We start from the raw sequence: 24,478 nt of genomic DNA, 5'->3' as shown, positions 1-24,478 counted from the left end.
ATCTTTAAATGCTAAGGATGTGATAATATAAGAAACCACTATAAGCATCATGGATTTATACTGTATATTGCTTAATGGTAGCACATTACTTCCACATCAGTCATTCTCACTCCTTGCTGCAATAGACTGGTCCAGAACCTACAGGTGGATTGCTTCAAACAAAATGCAGGTTTCACAGAGTAAGATGAGCTGATATAAACTGCATTAAAACTTAATGCCCACTAAGACATATGAATGGCCATTCTTAGGAAGCCAGACTGAATTTTTAGATTTAGCTAAATGTTCAAAAATCATTTTGGTTAATTAATTAAAGGAGTATAAATGCTGGATCATAAAGAAAAAAATAGAAATTGTGGTTTGTTAGCAAGCTGTCTGTTTAGCATAGGATATTTCTCTCGGAAACTGGATTACAGGTAATTTACGTTAACATTGACAATAATTGAACCAGTAATTATAGATGAATTTTAATTTTTCTTTTAATTTTCAATATTAAAATCTGAAGATTGAGGACAACATTTTTAAAAACTAAAACATGTCAGAATTAAATGATGCGTAACTTATTTTGGTTTAATCTCTTAATACTGTGATTCACAATCACAATGAAGTGAAAATAAGTTCAGTTAAACCTGCTGCATTTCAAAGCATACTTTACAACTAAGTAAAGTAATTTTTTTAATATTATTTATGAGTCGGTGTTGTTGATGTTGCATAGTTGCTATATTAGAGCTTTTTGCTTAATGCTTATCTTACACATTAAAAGAATATATACTAGTAGAGTTTGATACAGTGCTTCCATCTTGTACCATTCACATCTACAGTGTGTTTTAAAAGATTAACCTGTATGTATTTGCAGAAGTATCAGTCATGCTTTTTGCACATGGTGTGTCTATGTTTGTGTTGCATAGCAGAAAGTTTAAATGTAAGAATCCTCTAATTTATAGATGTCACAGAAGGAAATAACTTCAAAGATATCTTCTAAGGATATATCTACTGAGAAAGATGGAAATATTGGATAGTTACTCTTGAGTTTGTCCTCACTTGCATATCATCGGTAACAATTTCCATGGTACACTAAGATAGGATGACAAGCATTGTAGATGGGGTGTTTGGTGGGCATATGGGTCTTGTTATTAATCTATGCCATCACGAGTATACTGCTGCCGTTATCCATGCTATTTGGGTTAAAGCTATATATATTTATATTCTCCCAAGCTAAAATGTCATATTCATTTTGTTCTGTGATCAGCTTCTATGATTAGGCCTCTAAACACACACTTTTGCTATCACAGAATTATGGAATTTTTCGGATGGAAAGGGACTTCAGGCATCTAGTCTAGCCTTCTGCTCAAAGCAAGGTCAAAACTGAATTTAGACCTGATTGCTCAGGATTTTTGCTGGTTGAATCTTGAAAATCTCTAAGGATAGAGATTCATAGCTTTTATGGGCATCCTGTTCCACTGCTTGACTGTCCTTAGAGTGATTTTTTTTTCCCCTCCCCCTTTTACCTAGTCAGAACCATTTCTGTTTCAATTTATGACTACTGTCTCTCCTCTTCCCACGACACATCTCTATAAAGAGCTTATCTCTCTCCTTGATAACCCCCTAGTAAATACTGGAAGACTGCTACCAGGTCCCTATTAAGTCTTCTGCTCTCCAGGCTGTAGTAGTCCAGATCCCTCATTGTCTTCTCGCAGGTCATGACCCCCAGCCTTCTGATGGACTTACTCCAGTTACTCAACATCTTTCTTGTATTGGGAGGCCCAAAACTAAGCATAGATGTGGTCTAACAAGTACCAAGTAAAGGGGAATAATCAGTTTCCCCCAATTTACTGGCTGCACTTCTGTGGATTCTGCCAGTGTGCTGTTAGCATAAATCAGCAGCAGGCCCTGACAGTGATGAATGTTTAGCCTACTGGCCTCCAGGGCCCTCAGGTCCTTTTCAGCAGAGCTGCCTACCAGCCAGTCAGTTCCCAACTGTATCATTGCAGTGGATTCATTTTTCCTGGTTTAAGGACTTTACACTTCTCCTTGTTAAATTTCATCAGGTTCTTGTCAGCCCAGGATAAGGTGCTCCATCACCTTCCCACTCCCAGGGAGGGAGGTTAGGCTGGAAGTGAGGTGAGGCTCTACTCGTCTAACTCATTGGTATTAAACAGACTAGAGCCCTGGATGGACCCCTGAGGAACTCTACCTGTAACTGGACACAGGTACAGTATGACCCATTAACTGCTCCCCTTTGAGTCAGGTATTCCAGCCAGTTTTTCATCTAGCAGCCGGACTGTAAAGTGTTAACTTGGATACAAGGATGGTTAGTAAGCGGTGCTGAAAGCCTTGCTAAAGTTAAAGTAGACAACATCCACTGCTCTCCCTTCATCTGCAGATCTAGTCATTTCATTGCAGAAGGAAATTAGGTTAGTCAAGCATGGTTTATCAGTGGTAAATCCTTTCTGGCTATTACCTTCTTCATCATGTCCCCAGAAATGCCTTTCATGAGTTCTTGCACCATGGTTTTCCCAGGGATGAAAGTGAAGCCAACTGAGCTGTAGTTCCTTGGACTGTCCTTGCCCTTTTTGAAGATGGGGGCAACATTTGTCTTCTCTAGTCACTGGATCCTCCCCTGATTTCCATGGCCTGACAAAGACTGATGGAGACTGGCTTTGTACTGACATCAGCCAACAGTCTCAACACCTTCAGATGCATCCCATTTAGTCCCATGAGCTTGTGTGTGTGTCAAGTTCTCTGAAATAATTTCTGATTTGATCTTCTTCCACTGCTGGTAGTTACGTTCCTCCTTGAACCATGCTTGCAGGCACAAAGGCCTGGGACATCTTGTTGATGAAGACTGACACAAGGAAGGCATTGCGTACGTCAGCCTTATCACTATCACAAAAATGCCTTCCTCATTCAGGCCCTCATTTTCCTTGTTTAAAATATAGCCAATGTATCACTAGAAGTTCTTCTTGTTGCTTGTGATGTCCCTCACCAGTTTCAATTCTTGTTGAGCTTTGGCTTTCCTAACACCATTTTTGCATGCCTCAGCAATGTTTCTATATTCCTCCTTCTTAGCCTGCCCACACCTTTGACAAGCAGCTTTGTAGGTTATTTTTCATGGTCTTTCATTTTTGTTATGCCTCAGTGAATCCATGGCATTTTTTATGTTGCAGTAGATGGAAGTTATCTAATCAGCTTGCACTAGTAATTCAGACTGAAAGCTGGAACTCAAGCTGGGTTCTTCCTGATTTCAGTAATACTTTGCAGACTATTTTTCTAACCAATAAAAGTTCTTTGCCCTGTTGAGTCATGGATGCTTATAAAGACATCATTTTTTTCCATGGAAGGGTTTTTCTGTGGCTATAATTCCCTTTTTTCTTTTTTTTTTTTTAGGAACACTTCCTATTATCAGTGTTTAAATAAACAAAATCAAAATAATATTCTGAAACTATTATGCAAAAAAGCAACATACTCTTAGTACTCTAAAAATCATATCTTATTTTTCATATATATTATTTTCTTTCTGTCTTAATTTCTTTGTTTTCACAGCACTCTTCTTTCTCCTCTCCCATGTCGTCTTTTCTCTTTTTTTTTCTGTCACTTATTTATCTTTTTCCCTTGTACTTCTATATCTGCTGTGCTCCAACTCTCTGGTCATTGCAAACCGTTTTTTACTTTATTTTCCTTAGAGTTCCTATATGACATTCTGCTTGTCTGCTCACTATATATTCCTCCCCAAGTTGTTTCATTCACTGATTTAAAAAAAAAAAAAAAAAGCAAAAAACCCCCCAAAAAACCCAAAACCACACACACGCACGAGAGAGGTTAAGACTCACATGTCTGCTTGACTTACTTATAGAAGAAACATTTCTGATGAAATGCAAAATCTTCATAGGTACCTGATCATGCTTTCTAAATCATGTTGTAAGAAGTCAATGATGAGTGGAGGTTTGTTAAGTCTATAGTATCGGTCTACTTCAGCTGCTTGAGGGCTGCTTCAAGTTGTGATGTTGCTTTTCTGCTGAGCTTCACTGAACGTAAGTAGAGGCAAAATTTGCAACTAAGCTGAGGAAAGCAAGCTAGAACTAACTGCAGCTTATTGGAAGCTGTTACTGTGTTTAGTGGAAGCTGAAGATCAGATGTTTAACTTGGTTAGTTTTGTTTGTTTCCCAGTCTGTGATACTGGATGCAAATGATTGATAACTGCATGAGGAAAATCAGAGCTAAGCCCAAGAAGAGAAAATCTTCTCTTAGGATAACAGGTCTGGAAGGTCTATGCTGACCATTCCCGTTGTGTTAGGAAAAAAAAAAAACAAAACTGGATCACTCTTTGTACAAGAAACAGAATACATTTGTTGTTCATTAAGTGTTGCTCACTGTAACAGCTACAAAACGTTTGATTCTCTATACTACTTTTTGAGGAAGTCTTTCAAATTAGAATATACTTTATTGAATATATCTTACTCTTCTTGAGAACTAATATATTAAGTAAGTAACTATATGTTAAGTTGCTACTTTAAAAGTTTTGTTTTGAATCATCTATTTTAATGGCAAAGTTAATAGCTATAAAATGGTTAAGCATGCAATAACCTCCACTCAGTTAGAAAGCATATTCATAAGGACCAAATAAAGTTCCTATAGCTTTAATTTAATGTCTGGTTTAAATTTCAAATGCTAAGTCAAATTTTTGTTTGTTTCTTCATCTGTGAACAAATTGTTAATCTTGTGCTTGGAATAATCTTACTGAATAAAATAATAGCTGTATTGTTCATGCTCCTTTGACTCTCACTCAGAAATAGTGGAAAGTTCTAGGTGTGATTGACATGATCATTGATTCATATGGTGTAGTAATAGACCATTCTGTGCAACTGTCATTCTGAATTTGGTATAAAATATTCTTCATCAGGATGATCTCTTAGATTCATCTGTTAGCCTTATCCTATACATTGCAGCAAGTGAAAAGGGCAGATTTTGACACTTGATTGAGTAGTTTGCTACTAGTAACAATGACTATCTGATAAACTTCATAGAATTGGTATGTTAAGATGAAGATTAAAAACTAGATTTTGTATATGCACACATCATTGAAAAGTCAGTCTATAACATTTGGTCCATTCATAACATATATGTGCACAAGGAGAAGAATTTTCATTGCTATTGAGCCAGATAACTTGGAATTAATGATTTGAGGATACTTTAGTTCAGGAAAAATATGGAATACATCCCTCTTCCATTTTTTTATTCTAAAATTTAAATTTAAAAAGGAAAAATGCTTCCTGTGCCCTTTTTCTTTTTTGGCTAAAGCTTCCATTTTTGGATGAAGAATCCATTTTCAGGAAGTGATTGTAAGACTGGTGAACGTGGATCATAGCTGAGAGTTGTCCCTTAATAACATCCAAATGTCAGTTTTGTTCTAAACAAACATTGTTATTTCTTCATTTTATTATAAATTTCAAATAGAAATCTTGACTCAATGAGAGTAAAGGAAACATTTCATACTAACCAAATGCGCTTAAATTTTTTTTAAGACTTTATATGCCTATTTTTTATTACTGCCTATTCTTCAACGTTTGTATGGATCAGATTAGAGACATGATGAGAATGAGAAGGTGCATCCTGTTATTATTTGCAGTGCAGTGCCATTCAAAGACCCTTCTCTTGTCTGTGCATTTTTCTTCTAGACAGTATAAAAATAGGTCAAAAGAACAATCCTGCCTTGAGAAGCTTGCTTACTTTATAGATAATTGTATAAGCTTGGTGCATCTTTGTTTTGTCAGAGAAAGAATTTGAATGATTCAGAGTGTCTTTGGGAATAAAAAAATCATCATTAGTTTATTCTTAGCACATATGATCTTTTCAACTTGCTTTTCATGTGTGTGTATGTGTATGACAGAGAGAGTGTGTGCTCATGAGAGAAGACATTCACCAATTTAAATCAAATTTGAAAGAGAAGCTTCAGTCAGATTCTCACAGATTTAATAAAAATCAGGTGAAATGAAAAGATAATTAAAAAATCTTGACTGTGAGAATGACTGAACCCTGTTTTTATGAGAAATGAAAGAATTCAGATGGGAGAAAGATCCTGTAAATATCCAGTTTTTAGGAAAAGCTTTTTCCACTAGAAGATAGTTAATTGTGTGATACAAACCCTTAGAAAGCTGAACTGCAGCTCAGGTAGCTACTCTCTTCCAGTATGCAGCAGTATTAGTTGCGAATGTGGGTTAGGTGGAAAGTAGGCTCCTTAGGATGTAGACTTTAGAATAGAAAAGGCATAATTATACTCTTATTTTAGCCTAGGAAATATTTACTGCATTTACTGTTCCTCTATACTATAAAAGTTTTAGTCTGAAGCTATGCATTCTGCGGTTCCATCTTAGAATTTTTCAGTCTTGAGACTAATACTATTAATTGATAATTTTAATAATTATTTAGAGCTTCATCTAACATAGTAGAAAGTAACATCCCTTTCTGTGATTGCAAGTTTTTCTAGTGAGCTCAGCCCTAAAATTCCCAGTGGACATATTTGTATCAACTTTAATATCTCCATTGGCATTCTTCTGATTCTAAATTATAAATTTCTGAATGTTACTATACATGAAGATTCGGAAAAATATTTCATACTCATAGACAGTTTGTTCAGTTATAAAAATACACTTTATTGAAGCAAATAAAGGGAAGAACCAGCTTAAAATTCTGATGTTGCCGATAGTCTGTTACTTTCTGTACAAAAAAGTTTCTTTTAAAATTTACAAAAATTTTGTACTTTCTGTACAAAAAAAATTTCTGCTAGTGTGTATGTCCTAGTTCAGATATAAAGGTTAGTTATTTCTTTGCTATTCATACAATGCCTACTGTTCAGTATGGCAAAAAGGAAAAAATGGTTATTTCACTTTCTATACCTGAAACTGCACAAGAAACTTATGTCACAGTTGAAATACTCTCTAAGATTAAAAAGTAGCATTTTAGGCATATTTTTCCAAACATCTTCCTTATGAAAGCTATCTTAGTTTCATTCTTTCTTTCCATACAGAAAGAAAAATACTTTCAAAGAAGTTCCATGATAAACAATTAGGAAAGTAGAAAGTAATAAACTCTAAAAAGCATAGACATACAATGTTATCAAAATGTTCCAGATACTCAGGTTATAACCAGAATTCCTCTTTGACATGTCAGTTTCTGTGAATACAGTAGGGTTGGAATTTACTGTAACTGGATGAAGGGGGGAAAAGACCCACATTTTTCATAATTCTATTTGGAAGAAAAAAATATTATTAAATTTCACTACTGACTATTCAAAAGAGGAGGACAGGAGAAAAACATTGAACTTCCTAAACTACAAGAAGATAGATAGAATTCGCTTTGTGTTTCTTCTTAAATATCTCTTTCCACAGCAAATAGAAATATGCATGCTAGTTACTGTTAGAGGAACCTCAGTCTTTCTCCATTAGGATCCTTTAGGGAAGAAATGCAAGGCCTCTATGCAAACATCTTTTCTTTTCATTATGGAATAGTTATGAAGATGTATTCCCATTCCTTTGAATGTAGGAGCAGAAAATGTCTGAAAATTATCAGAAAATAGTATGATTATGCTCTTCCTCAGAACATAAAGTTCCTCAGAACTTCAGTTCCTAACTAGTTTTTGATATCTTCATCAGACACAGATAAGAGAGATTTCTAAAGAAATTAAGTAGGTTTCCAGCACTGAAGGAAAGGTGTAAATGAATAATAACATAACAGAAAAAAAAGCCTTCCTTTATCTTAAGCTCTGCTTAAGCTCTGCTTAAGACAAAGGAAAATGTCACTATGACATCTTCTACCAAGTATCAGATTTTCTCTGAAATTTTATTTTAGCAGAGGCTAAATGTTCACATGGTGATCTTTTGCCAATCTCAAATTATAGAATGGTAACATACATGTTACCAAAACTTTTTAGGGCAAATCTGTCTTTTCCTGGTTACATATAGGTCTTATTGTTTTACCAAGTTGCTTGGAGTTTTGGTAGTTCTCCAGAAACATGACAGTGATTTTAGTTGTGTGCAATTCAAGGACAGCAACTGCAGATCTCTGAGAAACATGTTGTAAAGCTATGGGTCTGTAATAAGCTGCATAGAAATAAAAGATTTTTAGTCAATTGATTAGCGGCATTAACTGAACTTTTGCTGAAGCCAAATAGCTTAATTATTGGTTAACAGAGCAACACAAATTTACTTTGTTTTCATACTTAGAGGTTTGTAATCCTGAACATATTTGTGTCAACATAAGCTCTCTTCATGAGAACATTATAACCATCCACAATTAATGATGAATATCCATAAAATCATTTAAAAAAAAAAAAACCAAAACCTTGGAAAGTCACTATTTTTCATTAGTTTAAAAGATAAATGTAGAAAAGTTCATTTAAGAATGGTTAGTAAATTAAAAAAAAAAAAAAGCAAAAGAAGTAATCACTGGCTCAACTGTAATTCCTCAGAGAACAATATAGGACATGAAAAATAAATTAGTTAGGAATGAAAAACAGATACTATTGGTGAAAAACCTTCTTTTAAAGGGCCTTAAGTCAACAATTCATATAATTCAATATAGGTAAAACAAACAGGAAAAAAATATTCTGTTTTGAGGGGCATGTGAAAAATTAAAACCATTTTTAAAGATCCAGAAAGTAGAAACTTAATTCTATTGCTAAAATTTTAACACAATATAACATAAGCATGGGGACAGATCAAAATAGACAAGATACTAAACAAGATGCAACTATCAAGAGACATCAGGTTAACAATAGGTCATTCTGCAAGTAAGTTCGTTAAAAGGAAAACCAGGAAACTCTTGATCTACTACCTAGACGAGATCAGGTGGCTAACATTATTAATGAGACTAGAGTAAGATCTTAGTAAAAAAGTATGGCAAGAGTAGGGTAAAACATTCTTAAAGACTTAAATATTTTCAGATCAGTTAGGGCAGGTTGACTAATCCATGACTTCTCAAAAAATTGACTGTAGTAATTCAGCTAATAGAGGTTATTATTGAAAACTCATGAAGAATGGATGATGAATTGAAAGACTAGAAAAGATCAAATATAACACCTATTTTAGAAAAATAAAATCCAGGGAACTAGATATCAGTTAGTTCCCAGAAGAACGCTGGAAAACATAATAAATATGTAATCAGCCAAAAGGTGGTAGGGAAGAGTAACAGTCAGTAGGAACATTTCATGAAGAAATTTCCTTCAATAAGAGAATAACAGGCTAAGCAGGAGAAAATTAGACTTCATACATGGGTGTTAAAAAGGCATTTAGCACTCTCTTGCATTTTCATAAGCGTGTTGAAGAAGCAGGCAAAATAAGTACATTGTAAATAAACTCATTAGAAAATTATTCCTGGAAGTTAATCATCAATGATCAAAATCAAAATGGAAGGCTACATGAACCTGAAGTTTCACTGAGCACTGTCTTGGGATCCAGACCTCAACAATGTCATTGATGAGCTGGATGACAGAACAGAAAGTTATCTTATTAATTTAGATTTGATGCCCGTAGGGAAGAGCTTTCAGCATGGTCTTGGCAAATTGGAGAAATGCTGTAGAAAAAAAGGATGGAGTTCCATAAGGAAAAGTCCTGTTACGTTTAGGGACATCACACATCAAGAAGGATGTTGACCAATTGGAAAGAGTCAAAGGAGAACAACGAAAATAATCAGAATTCTAAGAAAATCTAATCTAAGCAGAAAGATGGACTGAATTGGATTTGTTTCTTTGAGAAAATAGTGGACTGAGGGGAGGCATAACAACAGTCTTCATATGCATGAGAGACTGAAGAGGGAAATAGTACAAAATACAACACCCAACGGACAGTAAGGAAGATTTAGAGTAAACGTTAGGGAAAATTTTTTAACAGAAAGGTTACTTAGGCACTGAAGTGTTTTTTCTAGGAAGTGTGGGGACTCTTCACTGATGGAAGTCTCTTAAGAATAGTTTAGACAGAAATCTATTACGAATAGTGTTTGTATGGTTAAGGAGAACAGTGTATGCATGGACAACCTCTGGAAGGCCTCTATCACTACTTTTCTATTTCTGTTTTGTATTTTAAAACTCTGAAGTTTCCTAGTTCAAAAATCTGTACAATTTAGAAATTTTTTTTTATGTTATCTTCATCAGAATGATTTTAATGAATTCTTATGCAGATATAAAACTTTTTCTCAGTAGACCTATTAAATACTGGTTATTGCAACTCTATTTTGCCAGTCAAGATTCTTATAAATGTATTGAGAATTAACAGGTTAGATAAGGGTTTGGGTTTTTTGGTAGAATTTTGTATAGATTGATCTCTTTAAGTCATTGTTACCATAAAATAACCTTCGATTACTTACTGCTTAAGCATCCCTGTCCTGCTATGCTCATAAAAATAACTGCTTCATGAAAATAAGATTATTTTGCAACAGAAAATGGGCAAAATCCCTGACTAATTCAAACTAAGTTATGTTTCAAAGCAAAGATGACTTCTGAAATTATATCATTTACAAAATTATAACATTTGAAGCATGACATTGGAGCAGCAGCTGGCAGTATAATGGATCTGTTTGTCATTAAATCAGTTAAAAACAAACAAATGGGATGAGTATCACTGGTATGAAGGCAATTAGCACATTTTGTTATAGAGGCCTTAATACAATAAGCTTGATTTGCAATTCATCTTTGCGGGCAGTCATTTATTTTGCTAAGATGCTATTTTTACTATAATAATTTTAATTTAAATAATATTTCATCACTCCCTATTTGGGATTTTCCAACATCGAGTAAGAGGTTTGGTAGTGGGGATCATAGTTTCTACAAGATTATTTCACCAGTCTTTGATTGACATTTTGGAGAATAATTCCTGTTCCCTCTACGGAGGAAGAAAAATTCTTTTTGTGCATTGACTGGCATGTTGCTTTCCAAAAATACACAATAGCAAATATTTTCTTTTATATTTAAGTAGAACTATTGCAAGCTTTTCTTCCTGATGTTCATAAAAGAATAAAAACATCAGAATGCATTCACATACTTCCTCTCATAATTTTGAACCTCATCAACTCCAGAACTGCACACATCTGATGCTTCTGATTATACTTTTTTGTATTAATTTAAAAATTGCAGGAAACAGTTATGCTTCATAACCTTTAGTAATGTTCAGAATTGGCTAAATTATGGAAGGTGTACAGACATAACCATCAGTTTAACTTTACACAGGAAACTTTTTGCTTTCTTTTTTGTTCAGTGAAGAAAAGAAGGCAGATGTCATTTGAAGGATTTATAAGATACATGAGCTCAGAAGACTGTTCGATATTTAGAAAAGATCACAGGACTGTCTACCAAGATATGAACCGGCCATTATGTGACTATTTTATTTCATCTTCTCACAACACCTATTTGATATCAGACCAATTAATAGGGCCCAGTCATTTATGGGGATATGCCAGGTATTTAGATGTTTTTTAAAAAATTTAAATATTCTTTAGCTTTTTTAATAAATACTACCTCATATATAATGCTGTTTGGCAGTAAGGGACAAAAACATCACAGATACAAGTGGAAAATGTGAGAGTGGTATTTTATTTTGTGTGTACACATTTCAATATATTTGCCAAGCCATCTGTTCTTAGTCTGAAAGCAATCTATTTTTTCACTTGCACAACATAAAATCTACCTTGCAGCAAATGACATCTATAGTATGCTGTACAGTATATAATTAAATCAGTTTTTAATTTCAACATGCCATGCAAAAATGAATAATTCCCTGGAATAAATGTAAGATTTCTGGACCAGCTCTGATCTATGTCTTTATACAGCACGTAGGGGCCCAGGATGGTGAAGTGTGTCAAGGATATCTGAGAATAGTATATGTTGTGATGCAACAATTTAGACAGAAAAAAAATAAAGGGTTATGTGGGCACTATGGTAGCCTGGAGGGAGAAGAAACTTTGTATTTGAACGTGCAGTGTATGATTCCAAGAGGAAAGGGAAACCAGAATGCCTTACTGTCAAAAAGCATTGAGAAGAAGTGAACAGGGATGGAGAAAAATGGGTTATGTAGTAAACATAATTGAGAGACAGACAGAAATTTGCTCTCTGTCTGTCCTCTAATGACTTGTAACAATCAAGAACACTAGTGGATCTGTTTCTAACAGTATTAGAAACAGTACGCAGTAAACACTGCCTAGCTTAAAATAATTGCAAATTTCTTCTAAAAGCTCCTTCTCTTTCTGCTTGCATATTATTAGTGTAAAGGGAATACAAAATGATAAAATAAGGACATCTCCAACTAGAAGCCTCTTAAGATACTGTTAGTATGTAAAGGACAACATGTAAAGGACAGACTGATAATTAGGTAAAATAGTCTATAAGAACATTTAAATTAGCAGCAAGACGAATACTAGAAACCTAAGACATTCAAGACGTACCATTATTAAAACTGCAGACAGAGTAAATTTATGACATCCGTTTGGATGGCTCTTCCTTTTAGAAATAAGATGAGGGAGAATAATTAAATAATGTAAGAAACCCAAGCGTAACCTGACTCTCTAAGTGGGATGCTGATACTTTTAAGTATAATATTTTTTTAAAATATTCAGATAGTCCTAGAATAGTAATAAAAAAAAAAAAAAACCCTTCAAACATTCTACTTCTATTTTAGGAAACCGTTTGCCAGTATTCCAGAATTGTTTTATTTAAAACTTTTTCTCTCATTTTTAATTTTTTAATGAAGGATATTCACATAATATACCTTCCTCCTCAGTGCTCTAATAAAGTTTATTGCCTAACATGCCTAAGATAAACAACAGACAGTATAGTTCTGTTTCATACTCATAAACAACAGACAATATAGTTCTGTTTCATACTCATATAATTTAATAGAATTTATTTTCTTTTGTGATGATAGGCTAATTTTTTTGTAATTATTCAGCAGGCTTATAATCAGAAATACGATGACATATGTCCTTTGACTTTAAAATTGTTTCTCTTATTCTTTTGAAGTGCTCTGTTAAAAGGATGTCGCTGCCTGGAAATTGACTGCTGGGATGGCTCACACAATGAACCTGTTGTGTATCATGGCCACACTTTAACAAGCAAAATTTCGTTTTCTTCTGTAATTCATGTGATAGATAAGTATGCCTTTGCGGTAAGTATATATAAGTTAGTTGAAATGCTATGGTGGCTTTAACAAAGTCCTTGGATATGCATGTTGTCTAAGGTTCTCTAGGGGAAAAAGATAAACAACTGAGACAGTGGCAGTGGGCACTGTTGAAATAAATTAGAAGAAAACTGTGCCACCTGTTTTTTAATGTGTACATTTTAAACGAATGGTAAACTTATTTGCTCATATCGATTATAAATTAAACTTGGGGCAATACATTCAGAAGATCTTATTCAGCTTGTTAGGTGGAATTCTCACTTGATGTTATCTGAGGAAGGACTGAATGTAAACTAAACTACTTCAGTACAGTTTAGTGTTTTACTTCTTTATATTTTTTAAATTTCTTTACTTATTCTTCTGTTGCTATCATTCTGTCTTATGTCCTATGTTTAAATTTACAAAATATAGAGGGAATAAAATTTCAGATTACAGCTGACTTTGAATCTTACTCTGTTTAGCATGTCCTCTTTGTAAGTATCTTTACCACTCTAAATTCAAGGCCTGATAAAGGTTTCCATGTACTATTATCTTTTTGTCAGATGACTCATTAAAACAATGTCCCTTGTGCCTATCTCTGGCAAAACAATGAAAGCCAGATATCTCTTGGCACTGTCTCAGTCTTTTATAAGGTTTTTGGCAAAACTCCTGGCTGAAGGATAAGTCCTGAAGGACTTATGATAACCCTTAAACTCAGGCAGTTTTGCATTATGAGTGTGTGCATATATAATACACACATGCTTATATATATGGGTTTATATATATATATATATATGTATGTATGTATACACACATATACATAGCCTTTTCAGAGTCAACTACAGCTATATATTTGCTTTCTTTACAAAATTAAATGAATCCAATTTTAGAAGACAATAAAAACAAAAATATGATTTTATTTCGCTGTTCTTTATGACACATTAGATGTAACTCACTTGTTTTTGCTAATACACAGCATATTGTACATTGCTATAATATAAGCTTCATTTAACAGGCACAAGGTATGGAAAAAATCGTAAAACCACACAAATAAATAATGGTTCCAGCCAACTGTCCATCCAGGCTAAATCTTGTTTCTGATAGTGGCCAACAGCAAATGCTTAGTGGAAAAGTGTGAAAAATAGGATAAATATAAAGTGATCCTTCACTTGCAAATCATCAGTTTAGGTACTGCCCAAGCAAAGATTTAATTCAGACTATTTATTTTTAGTAGTCATCAGTTTTACTGGCAACTTATTATAAGAATTATTTCCACAGTCTAGATGGAGATGTCTAGTTTGGAGCTATTCTCTCAAGTTTACCAGATTTCTCATATTTCATCTCACTTGCTCTGATGAATAAGGAGCAAAAACTATGCATTGCTTGTTCATGTGAAGGCAGTGATTTCTAACAAAATTTTTAAGGATTCTGGTCAACTTAAAATATAGTCAATTAGAAACTCTCATAATTTAAAACAAAACCCATTTCATACTGGATTCCTTTGTTAACTGCAGTTGTAGTATCCGATTTTACCTTCAAAATCAAAAAATATTTTTTCCTCTTTTCACAGTAGACCAATGTAAACGAAGGGGGAAATTTTCTATACTCAAAACAAAGAAGAAAACCTGCAAAATAGAGAGATATTTTAAATCTATTTCACTTTCGAAAAACTAGTGGCTACAAATAACGTTTAGCTGAAAGGCAATTTTACTTTGTTTTTCATGTGTTATTCATTGTCCTTAAAATAGATTCCAGCCACTAAAAGAGCTATGACTGAAATATATCAGATATAAATTGAAGATACATAATTGGATCAAATTTTGTTTCTTCCTATGTGCACATGAAAATAGCAATCATTATGATTTCTATTTTCCCTTTTTCTTGTTTCTCCTTATTAAAATTTCTTTTCATAAAACATAGTCATTCTTTTTAAAAAATTCATATGCCCTATGGGATAATTCCCTTTTGGGATTACTTAGTCAACAAAATCATAAAAGCAGTTTGTTGTAATATAATTTACAGGTCTAATGGAAAGAACTTCTTAGGAATTAGATATTATCACTACTTTTTTTTTTTCCCCCCATGAATTCATCTGTTGAGAAACTGTTCAAGAAAAACAGTAGCTAGTGCATTATTCTTTACAAGCTCTAGGTATCAGCAGAGTCATTAATTCTGACACAAATACTGCTTTCTGGTATCAGTCTGTAGTTTATCCTGTGGAGTTGCATCAACCTGATTTTTGGTTGATTCAACACTTACTTTCTCTCTACTTTCTTCACACCCAACATTAGTCAGTATATGAAATGTCTCTCATAAATTTTCTGTTGCTTATTGGACAAATACACTTCAATATGCACTATTAACATAGATATTACTTGGTTTCATTAATGAAGTGTTTTGTCCTTCTTAACTGATCTTTACTTGGTTTCCCTAATTGTTCCCCTCTTTTCATCTCTATGTATGTCCATTCCTGTTTCTAACTCTCTTTAATTTTCTGAGGATGATTTTTTTCTCTTCTTTAGACTTAATTTTTCAATTATACTTTTCCTCTTCCGTAAATATTGCAAGCCTTTTAGTTGGTTACTAACCTGAAACAACTGACTTATATTCTGATTATTTTAAAAATCAAGGAAAATGCAAATTACCAAGGGGCCTTTTGTAAGATATTTTGGGGAATCCAGTAGTTGTCTTTTTATCTATTAATCATAATAACCTTCAAATTATATTTTCAGGCATCTGAGTATCCAATTGTACTGTCTTTGGAGAATCACTGCAGCCCCAAGCAACAAGAAGTAATGGCAGACTATTTAGAAAATATTCTAGGTGACAAACTTCTTACTTCAGCAATTGATGATAAAGTGCCAACTGAACTACCTTCTCCGGAGGTAACAATGTTGCATTTTCCTCTGTGAAAGATAGGGAAAAACACAACTTCCTATAGGTTTTTTTCCAGAATCTTCTGAAACTGAATTCATGAAACTGCTACATCTGGTGTCTGAAATGTACTTCAGATTGTAAAATAGAATTAATTACACAACACAAAAAATGAAAAATAAAGTAAAAAAAAGCAAAAATAATTAATGTGGGTTAATATGGAAGGCTATGTTTAAAGGAAAACTATTTCCAGTACAACCTTGAAGCACATAGATGAAAAAAGCTAACACTAACATTTTGCAGAGCCCTAGATCTCCTAGTTCACATGATTCCAGTTTCTGCGGCTTTGTATGCATTAAATCTTTTATTTTGTTTTATATTCCAATACAATTAACTAAAGTTTGGAGTTTAAAGTTTATTTTATGTGGAAACATGGCAGCTCCAGTAATGTGCCTTATTATTGTGAACCATACGAACAAGGGAATCTACCTTTAAAGAGTGCACATTTATTCGTAGGGAAATTAAATGACTTGCCCAAGATTGTAGAAGTGAGTACCATTGAATTTGAACTCTGAATCTGAAAGCTATGTAAATGATTAATTAATTTTATTTTGGAAATTTCAAGTAATTGAATAAATGTGCTATAATGAACATCTCTCACAATTTCTGTTGGTCTGTAAAGTCAATATTTCAAGATTAAACTGAACCATTCTCTTCAGCATGATACAAAACTTCCAGGGTGTTAAAGTTTTTTTAAAAAGGAAACAAAGTATAAATTTTTAAACAACCTTATACTTTGAACCAAAAACTCAAAATACTTCACTTTAAGGATGTTTGCATCTATTTTTTGCTAATTTATTTTTTGTTTCTTAGATTGAAAAAATTTCCTGAAATTTGAACAAGTTATTGAAATGGAAACCTGAATCTATATTTTTTGTTCACAAAAATGTTGATAGAAACATTTCATCAAGTTCTGTTACCACAAAAGCATTCTTTCTTTCTCAGTGTGTTTGTCCCTAAGGCAGTGTTTCTCAGCTGGTGGCTTAGACCCCTGGGATATGAAGTCAGAGAAAGCAATTAGATGGGTGCTGAAAATTTTATTGCAAACTAAAACAAATAAATTCCTACTGTTCCATTTTTTGCACACAATTTATTTCAAGGTCAAATGAATTTTTTTAATCTCTGGCAACACAAACACATGCATCCACACACAAAAAATGTAGGCTTATTGCTGTTATCACTGATATATTTTCTACACTTTTTTATAGCACCTGAAAGGGAGCAAAGAAAATGTTTTATTTCAAATAGGGACTCACCAGTTTGAAAAGGTAGGAAACACTGTCTTAAGGAAAGACACCACATGCAAACATACAACTATTTTTGTAAAGGATTTGTCATGAAAAGGCATTTGTTTATTTTTTGAAGTGGCATGCCCAGAAGATTTGCTAAAGCATTATGCTGCTGCTATATTTTCATAACAATGTTGTTGTAAATATATTTTAATACATCTTAATAAATTAGTCTATAAGCCAACATCTTTTGTAGAGTGTAGCACTATATTTGTGAATCATATTGTCTAATTTCATTTTGCAACCTTGAAAATTATGCTGTAAATTAGAAAAAAAAGAACTGTTAAGTATGAGGCTTTGCTTAAAATCATCTCAAAGCATGGCTGCATTCAGTCTCAATGCTGTTCAAGGACCATATGTTCTTTGCAGCAAACACTGAATCGGTATATCACATCTGAATCACATACTAAAAATATCACTTTCTATGGGATATGTCTCCGATAGAGTATTTTTTGGATTTAGGGATGCATACTTCATGTTTCTGTAACTTTCAGTTTTCTTAAGTCACCTATGTAGAAGCTTCCGTGCTTATTCATCACTTACTAATAATGTATGCTGGTTCAGCTGATATTCATTTTATTCAATTTTTAATATTCTAAAGTTATGTGAGATATATCCTATTGTAACAGTTACCTGAATAATACTAGTGTTCTCAGCTGATTTACAAAATAAGGGTGATTTTAGTAAATTATTATGTTGAGATTCAACAAGGATTAGGGTCATCTCCATTTCACTTAGCTGGTCTCATCAAGCACATTATTTTAAAAAAAAAAAACAACAAAACTTCAGATTTTGTTTTGCCATAGAAATGTTTAGTTATGACTGAATTTGCAAGCACAATAAGAAGCTTGACTTTTGGCTAGCATTACTTTGAAGAACCATTTTTGGTCCATGATCAAAAGAAGCTTAGTTGCATCACATCCATAAAGCTTGGGACCTGGTAGATATTGAAGACCTGGATAAATTCATTATCGTTTCAGTGAGTCGGATACTCGACTTCAGTTCTGTCTGCTTTACTTAAGCAGCACAAAATAAATGTTACGGAACAATAAATGATCAATTTAGAACGATCTTGGAGTGAAGGATTCTCAGGTAAAGTAAAACAGTATATTTGCTTCCTGTACAGTTACCATTCCAGTTTTTCTAATGCCAAGCAAGAACAGGGGAAAAGCTATCACATCTGGTATATGATTCTATAGAAATGTACCTGGTAACACAAACAGAGGGCATTGATTGGATAAGAATTTTTAACACTGTTAACTGAGTAAAGGCACTTAAAAAAAAAAAAAGAATTTCTAATTTTATTTTAATTAAAGCTTTCTAATATATTTCTAATATATATCTCCTAGAATATAAAAACTTTGGGGGCAATTACAGTTCACTGTAGTTTCTGAGACAGGGGATTTATTCAACAGAATGGAAAATTGCTCATTAATGTAGCTGAAGTGCAATAAATACACTTACTTTGAAGCTGAATATGGCCTGATATCCCTAACAACCCATCTTGAAAAAAATTGCTAGGCATAGTAAGATTACTAGTCAAAGAAAACTGTGGACCTGTCTACACAGTTACTTTTACTAGAGAATTTTTAACAGGTGAATTTATATGTCTATATTATATTCATGCACAATATAAAGGGAAAACTTTGAAATCAGTTTCCTTGTTTGAAACTGTCCTTTGTAACTCATCCATATTTATATGTGAGCCTGGTTCTGCCATTAAACATTAAATAAAAATGTTAAAGAAATAGAAAATATAACAAAAAGCATATTTTTTAAAAGAAATTTTATATGCTCAAATCTAGCCAAGCAACAGGTCTTAAGGTTTCTTTGTAGAGCCCTGTTCAGCAAATTTTGTGGCCAAAATCCATTCCTTTCACCTAGATTATTAGCTTTTTCCTTAGTGTGTTTCTTGTATATATTTTTAAAGTCTGTTTTCAATATTAATTTTAGATTATACTTTTTTCAGTGTGGCTTCCTTTTGTAGACTGTCACACCTGCTTTTATTAAAGCAAAATAAAAGTAGGTGATAAATTGCGTATATGCTAAAATATTCACTTTAGTTAATTATAAATGAATTAATTGAAAATTTCATATTAAAGTAGCTGAGCATTAAGATGCATACATTTTAAGTCATTTTATGATGTATATATGTCTGTGAAATGAATTATTCTAAACTGAAAAATTAAGACGTTCAGATTAGAGTTACAGTGCTTTCCCTCCATTTGCCCTATGACCTTATTTACCTTCTTTCTTTTGTTTTCTTCACCTCCCTTGTGTTGAGCTCTCTTCTCCTCCCTCTTGGCTGATCTTAGCAAGGAGAGTAGGAGGGCTCTGAAAGGGAAGAGAGTCTTTTACTCTTCATTGACATTAACAATAACTGCAGAGACATTTTTGGTAATATGTCTGTTAAAGAATATTCCAATGTAATAATATCCCTAGGGACACACCTCAAACCTCTTTACTTCTACAAGCAGCTCACATGCCTATAAGAGCGATGAGCATGTTTCTGTCCCTCAGGTCCTCTCAACAGATTGAACAGTTTAGTGATCACATAAGTTGTCACCTCTTGTCTTCACGACCTGTGCTATTGCCTTCTTTGCTGGGCTCTTTTTAACAACCTGCCTGTAGGACCTACAGGATCCTTCAGAACTTTGGCCCTGGGCTAACCACTTCAGCCCTTTGTCCCTCACCTCTCAGATTTCTTTGGTAAGGACCTTCAGCATAATAGTTTCTCCCCCTCCCGTGGGATGTAAACATGGTGTTTCAAAGGTGGGAAATCTTTGTCACCTGACAGCCACTGTTATTGGTTCTACTTTTGCTTGTCCCATCGAGGGCTCATGCAAGGCTTCTTTCTAAACCCTCATCTCAGTGCTCTTCACGATCCGAATAGAACAGTGCCCCTGTCTGTACATGAGGTGGAACCCCAGATTATTTCTTCAAATGCTTCACAGAAACATATGCCTATGTTGTATATAGCCTTACAGGTTCTATTAGATCTTGGGGATTTGGAGATCTCGGTGGACGTTATTTTCTCCTGTCTTGTCTGGTTAGTCTTCTACTTCCTTTTATAAGTGGGACTTGAGCTGGACCTTTGCCAAATGAGATGTCTGTCCGTATCTGGAAGAAAGATTAAAAGGCAGAGCAAAGCCAGTCCTCAGACCACAGTTCATGCAAGTTGACTCACATTGTTTTAAGTCTGGGTGAAAATCACAAGGAAGCCCAGAAAAGAAAATTGAAAATTGAACATTCACTGAAAGTTATTGATCTTTGCTTTTTCTCAGTACCTCTTCTCCCTGAAACATAAAACCCAGAAAATTTCTGGAAGAAAGATTTTCTACTTCTTTGGCCTCAATCAACTTATCACCTTGCAGCTGGATATACTAGTACTGTAATTCCCTGGAATGTTACTGTAGCATCTGAACAGACAGTTCCTACTTCATGTGATATCTGGGTGGAGTGGAGGAAAGAGAAGACTTTTTGCACTATTTCAGGCTTTCTTTCACCACATTCACACACTCCTTTTCCATTTAGATGAACTGAAGCCACTTTTCTGTTTGAGAAAGCTTCACCAGTCTCTTCTGCCGTACCCTCCTATGTCCTTCCTGCCCTGTTATTTTGCCATCCAAAGCAACAGATCCATTATAATCCCCTCCTCTTCTCTGAAGGAGTTCTCTGAGTCAGTTCACATATTAAATGATTTTTAACATCACTTTCTGACAGCAGAGATCTCTAGCAATCACTCCAGTACTCCTGGATTATGCTCATATTTGACAAAATGTCGTGTCTTGTGCAGCAACTTGTAGCTGAACTTATAAAATATCAGCATCCTAGAAATGAGATCAGTTTTTATCTACCTAGCTGAATCCCTCCTCTCTAATGGGTTTGACTACTACGGAAAGAAAACAGTAAGCCACAAACATAACAAATGAAGACGACTGTAAGCACATTGATGCTTTTGTTGAAGGTTTATTCCTCAGTTATTTTGCATTTTAGCACATCAAACTACTTTACACTGCTGACATGATGCATGCATGAACTACTTTGGGATATTTTATTATTGGCAGGTGTTCTATCATAAAATTTTGAAAAGATGTTGATACATTGTTAGCTGAAAGTGAAGCGGCAGCAATGATTATTTAAAAAGTCTTTAGAGTTTCTCACACCACTGCCACCCAGATCAGCTGCTATGCTGTGGCTGTTCAGGATCATTTTTGGCCACAGTCTCCAAGGTTTCCCCACAGTCATTAAAGGTATGCTATCTAAAGCAAAGGACTTATTTAGTAATCTCCTTGATAAAGATTCAGCAAAGGACTCCAGTACAACTTTATGTGCCCTGGGCATTTAACATCCTATTATTAGGGAGGAAACAACCCCTCTAGTCAGGAATCTTCCTTCAGCAGTACCTTTCAGTTATCCTCCTTCTACAGTTGTATCTTTTGAATTACACAAAAGAAGCACTTTCCTTTTGCAGTCATTGTTTGCCCAGAATGCACCAGTCTCGGTGAACCATATGAGTCCTCGTTACAGTCCTCAATATCTAGATACAACATTTAAGGGTATGTCTAAGAGATTCGTATTTATACAGCCCTTTCTTCCTTTCTCCATAAGGACCTGCCTTGCTGAGAAACTGTCAAAACGTGATTGTAGATGGCTCTCTATAATTGCTGAAAAATAAGGTCTTACTGATTGTCTGTAATATCTCACAAAAAGGTAATAGACTCATTAACCAGTGGTTATATTATTCAATTTTCAGTCTAACCATCTCTGAATTTTCCTCTCCCCTTCTCTTACAGAGTTTTATAGTCTTATTTACTTGTTATTGAAAAAGTAGATGATGATGATTTTCAGTCAGAAATCCAACAGCAAGATTGCTTTAGCATATGTAATTCTGTTGCTTCAGTGATAAGACTGGTCTGTATTTTTTTTGACCTACAAGTAACATACACAAATTTCTAGATCCGGTCTTCATATCAGAAATATCTTTGCTTCTCAGCAGATCAAAAATATTTCCAGTCCACAGTCTTGCCTTTCAATCTGTCTATGGCACCTATTCTTTACAAAAATATTAACTGAGAAGAAAGAAGCTGAAAATTCAACATGCCTGGATGATGACCACAAAAATAACAGATATTACTGCTTATTATAAAATTTCTAGATTCTCTAGGTTCTAGTGAGAACTTACAGAAGTGTCACCTCATTTCTACATGGTCTTTGGGCATTGTACTCTACAATGTTTGTGTACTTTACAGAAGCCAATACGTATCTGTCACAGATTTGTTTCTGCACTATTTTGACCCTAAAGGAATGCTGAGGCCTATCTGCATTGCACAAATGTTTATGTAGACTTTCACTTGCCTAAATCATAAATACGCTTAGTCACAGCTGCCACCTTCCTGATCTGGTAGCACATTCTGCAAGGCTGAAAGTGAAAGGCTTCTGAGGAACATTACTTCCTCAAAGTGTTTTGAAGTGTTAGACAGTAACCTGTTGTGAACGACTTCCAGGTATTGTCAGTCAACATCATAAAGTAATCACAGACAATACCACTGCCATGTTTTATAGCAACCAGGTAGGTAGGTTTGAGGTTGAAGTTTTATTTAGTGTATAAAAAACAGAACCTTCTTTTGAGAAGGTTTCTTCTTTGAGCTTTGTACACTTTGGTAGGGAATTTGAGTATGAGGGCCCTGAGTGCACTATACTCTAATTGCCCTGACCAGTCTGTAACCATCTTCCTCCGTAATCATCTTTGGCAACTTCCTTCCAACCCACCCACCAGTTTTACTGCCTGGGTACAAGGTCAGCTCTCATATAGCACAGGGGTGTAGTCTTGGACCAGACTTTTGTGACAACAGCTAAGTTGTGAGAAAGAGCCCTCATCTGGGGCCTCCACCCATGCACCTTCTACGTATTGGCTCAGGAACTGCATTTAAGCTCAGGCTGTTGCCCTCAATCCTTTCATGAACTGCACTGTAAACATCTGGCCTTTTATCCTATTGTTCCTGAGCTTGGCTTGCTGATTTCCTTGCTAATTTTGCTGACAGTTCTGCACATGGGGAGTAGTAACCCTATGCACCAGTATAGGCTGAGCGCTGACTGGCTAGAAAACAGCTTTTCAGAAAAGGACCTGTGGGTCCCGGCAGACAACAAGTAGACCATGAGCCGCCGATGTGTTCTTGCAGCAAAGAAGGCCGATAGCATCCTGGGCCACATTAGCAAAAGCATTGCCAGCAGATTGAGGCATGTGATTATTACCCTCCATTCTACATTGGTGAGACCATATCTGAAGTTCTTTGTCCAGTTCTGGACTTCCCAGTATGGGAGAGAAATGGACCGACTGGCCCAAATCCAGGAAAGGTCATTAAGATGATTAAGGGCTCAAAACATCTGTCTTATGAGGAGAGGCTGAGAGAGCTGAGACTATTCAGCTTGGAAAAAAGAGTGCTGGAGGATCTTATCAGTGTGTATAAATACCTGACTGGGGGCAGAGGGCCTAAAGAAAACAAGAGCCAGACTCTTCTCAGTGGTGTCTAGTGAAAGGGTTAGAGGTACTGGGCACAAATTAAAATGCAGTAAATTCCACCAAAACATGAGGAAAAACCTGTTCTACTGTGAGCGTGGTCAAACACTGGAAGAGGTTGCCCAGGGAGGTTGTAGAACCTCCATCTTGGAGAAATTTAAAACCTAGCTGGATATTGCCCTAGCTCATAATCCTAAGAGGTGCCTTCCGACTTCAATCATTCTATGTTTCTAATGTCTTGGCCTGACTTGGGACCTGCCTTGTCACTACAGACTTGTCTGGCAATCACTGGCCTGCTGGCTGAACTTGGCTACCATCACCAGACCTGCTTTGCTTACCTACCTTATGCTCTTGTTGGTGAGGTCACTGCTCCATGCCTGTCTTGGCGTCACGCTCAGCTCCTGGCTTGTCTTTCCCTCTGGAGATACTGGCCGTTGCTGCTCTCTGACACTGAAGTCATTGCAGAGCCTTGACTCATGAGTGGAAGATAGGATAACAATGTTATTTGCAACATATTTCAGGATCAGTGACATCCCCAAATCAATCTTTTTGCCTTGATAGTCACTAAGAAATGTGAAATCTTCTGCACCAGAACTACTTTT

At 34.9% G+C, this 24,478-nt stretch overlaps 1 protein-coding gene across 1 annotated transcript in view; it reads left to right on the top strand.

Moving 5' to 3' along the window:
- PLCZ1 (phospholipase C zeta 1) overlaps positions 1 to 24,478 on the top strand; it is a 60,486-nt gene that overhangs the window by 4,645 nt on the left and 31,363 nt on the right. The window contains exons 4-6 of the mRNA XM_009671934.2: positions 11,241 to 11,442; positions 12,998 to 13,142; positions 15,866 to 16,018. Coding sequence (XP_009670229.1) covers positions 11,241 to 11,442; positions 12,998 to 13,142; positions 15,866 to 16,018 — 500 coding nt within the window. The remainder of the gene's footprint in view (positions 1 to 11,240; positions 11,443 to 12,997; positions 13,143 to 15,865; positions 16,019 to 24,478) is intronic.

Source organism: Struthio camelus, chromosome 1 (assembly GCF_040807025.1).
Source record: "Struthio camelus isolate bStrCam1 chromosome 1, bStrCam1.hap1, whole genome shotgun sequence".
NCBI classification, from domain to species: Eukaryota; Metazoa; Chordata; class Aves; order Struthioniformes; family Struthionidae; genus Struthio; species Struthio camelus.
The sequence above is the reverse complement of the archived record's forward strand: the minus strand, read 5'-3'. Positions and strand labels throughout refer to the sequence as shown.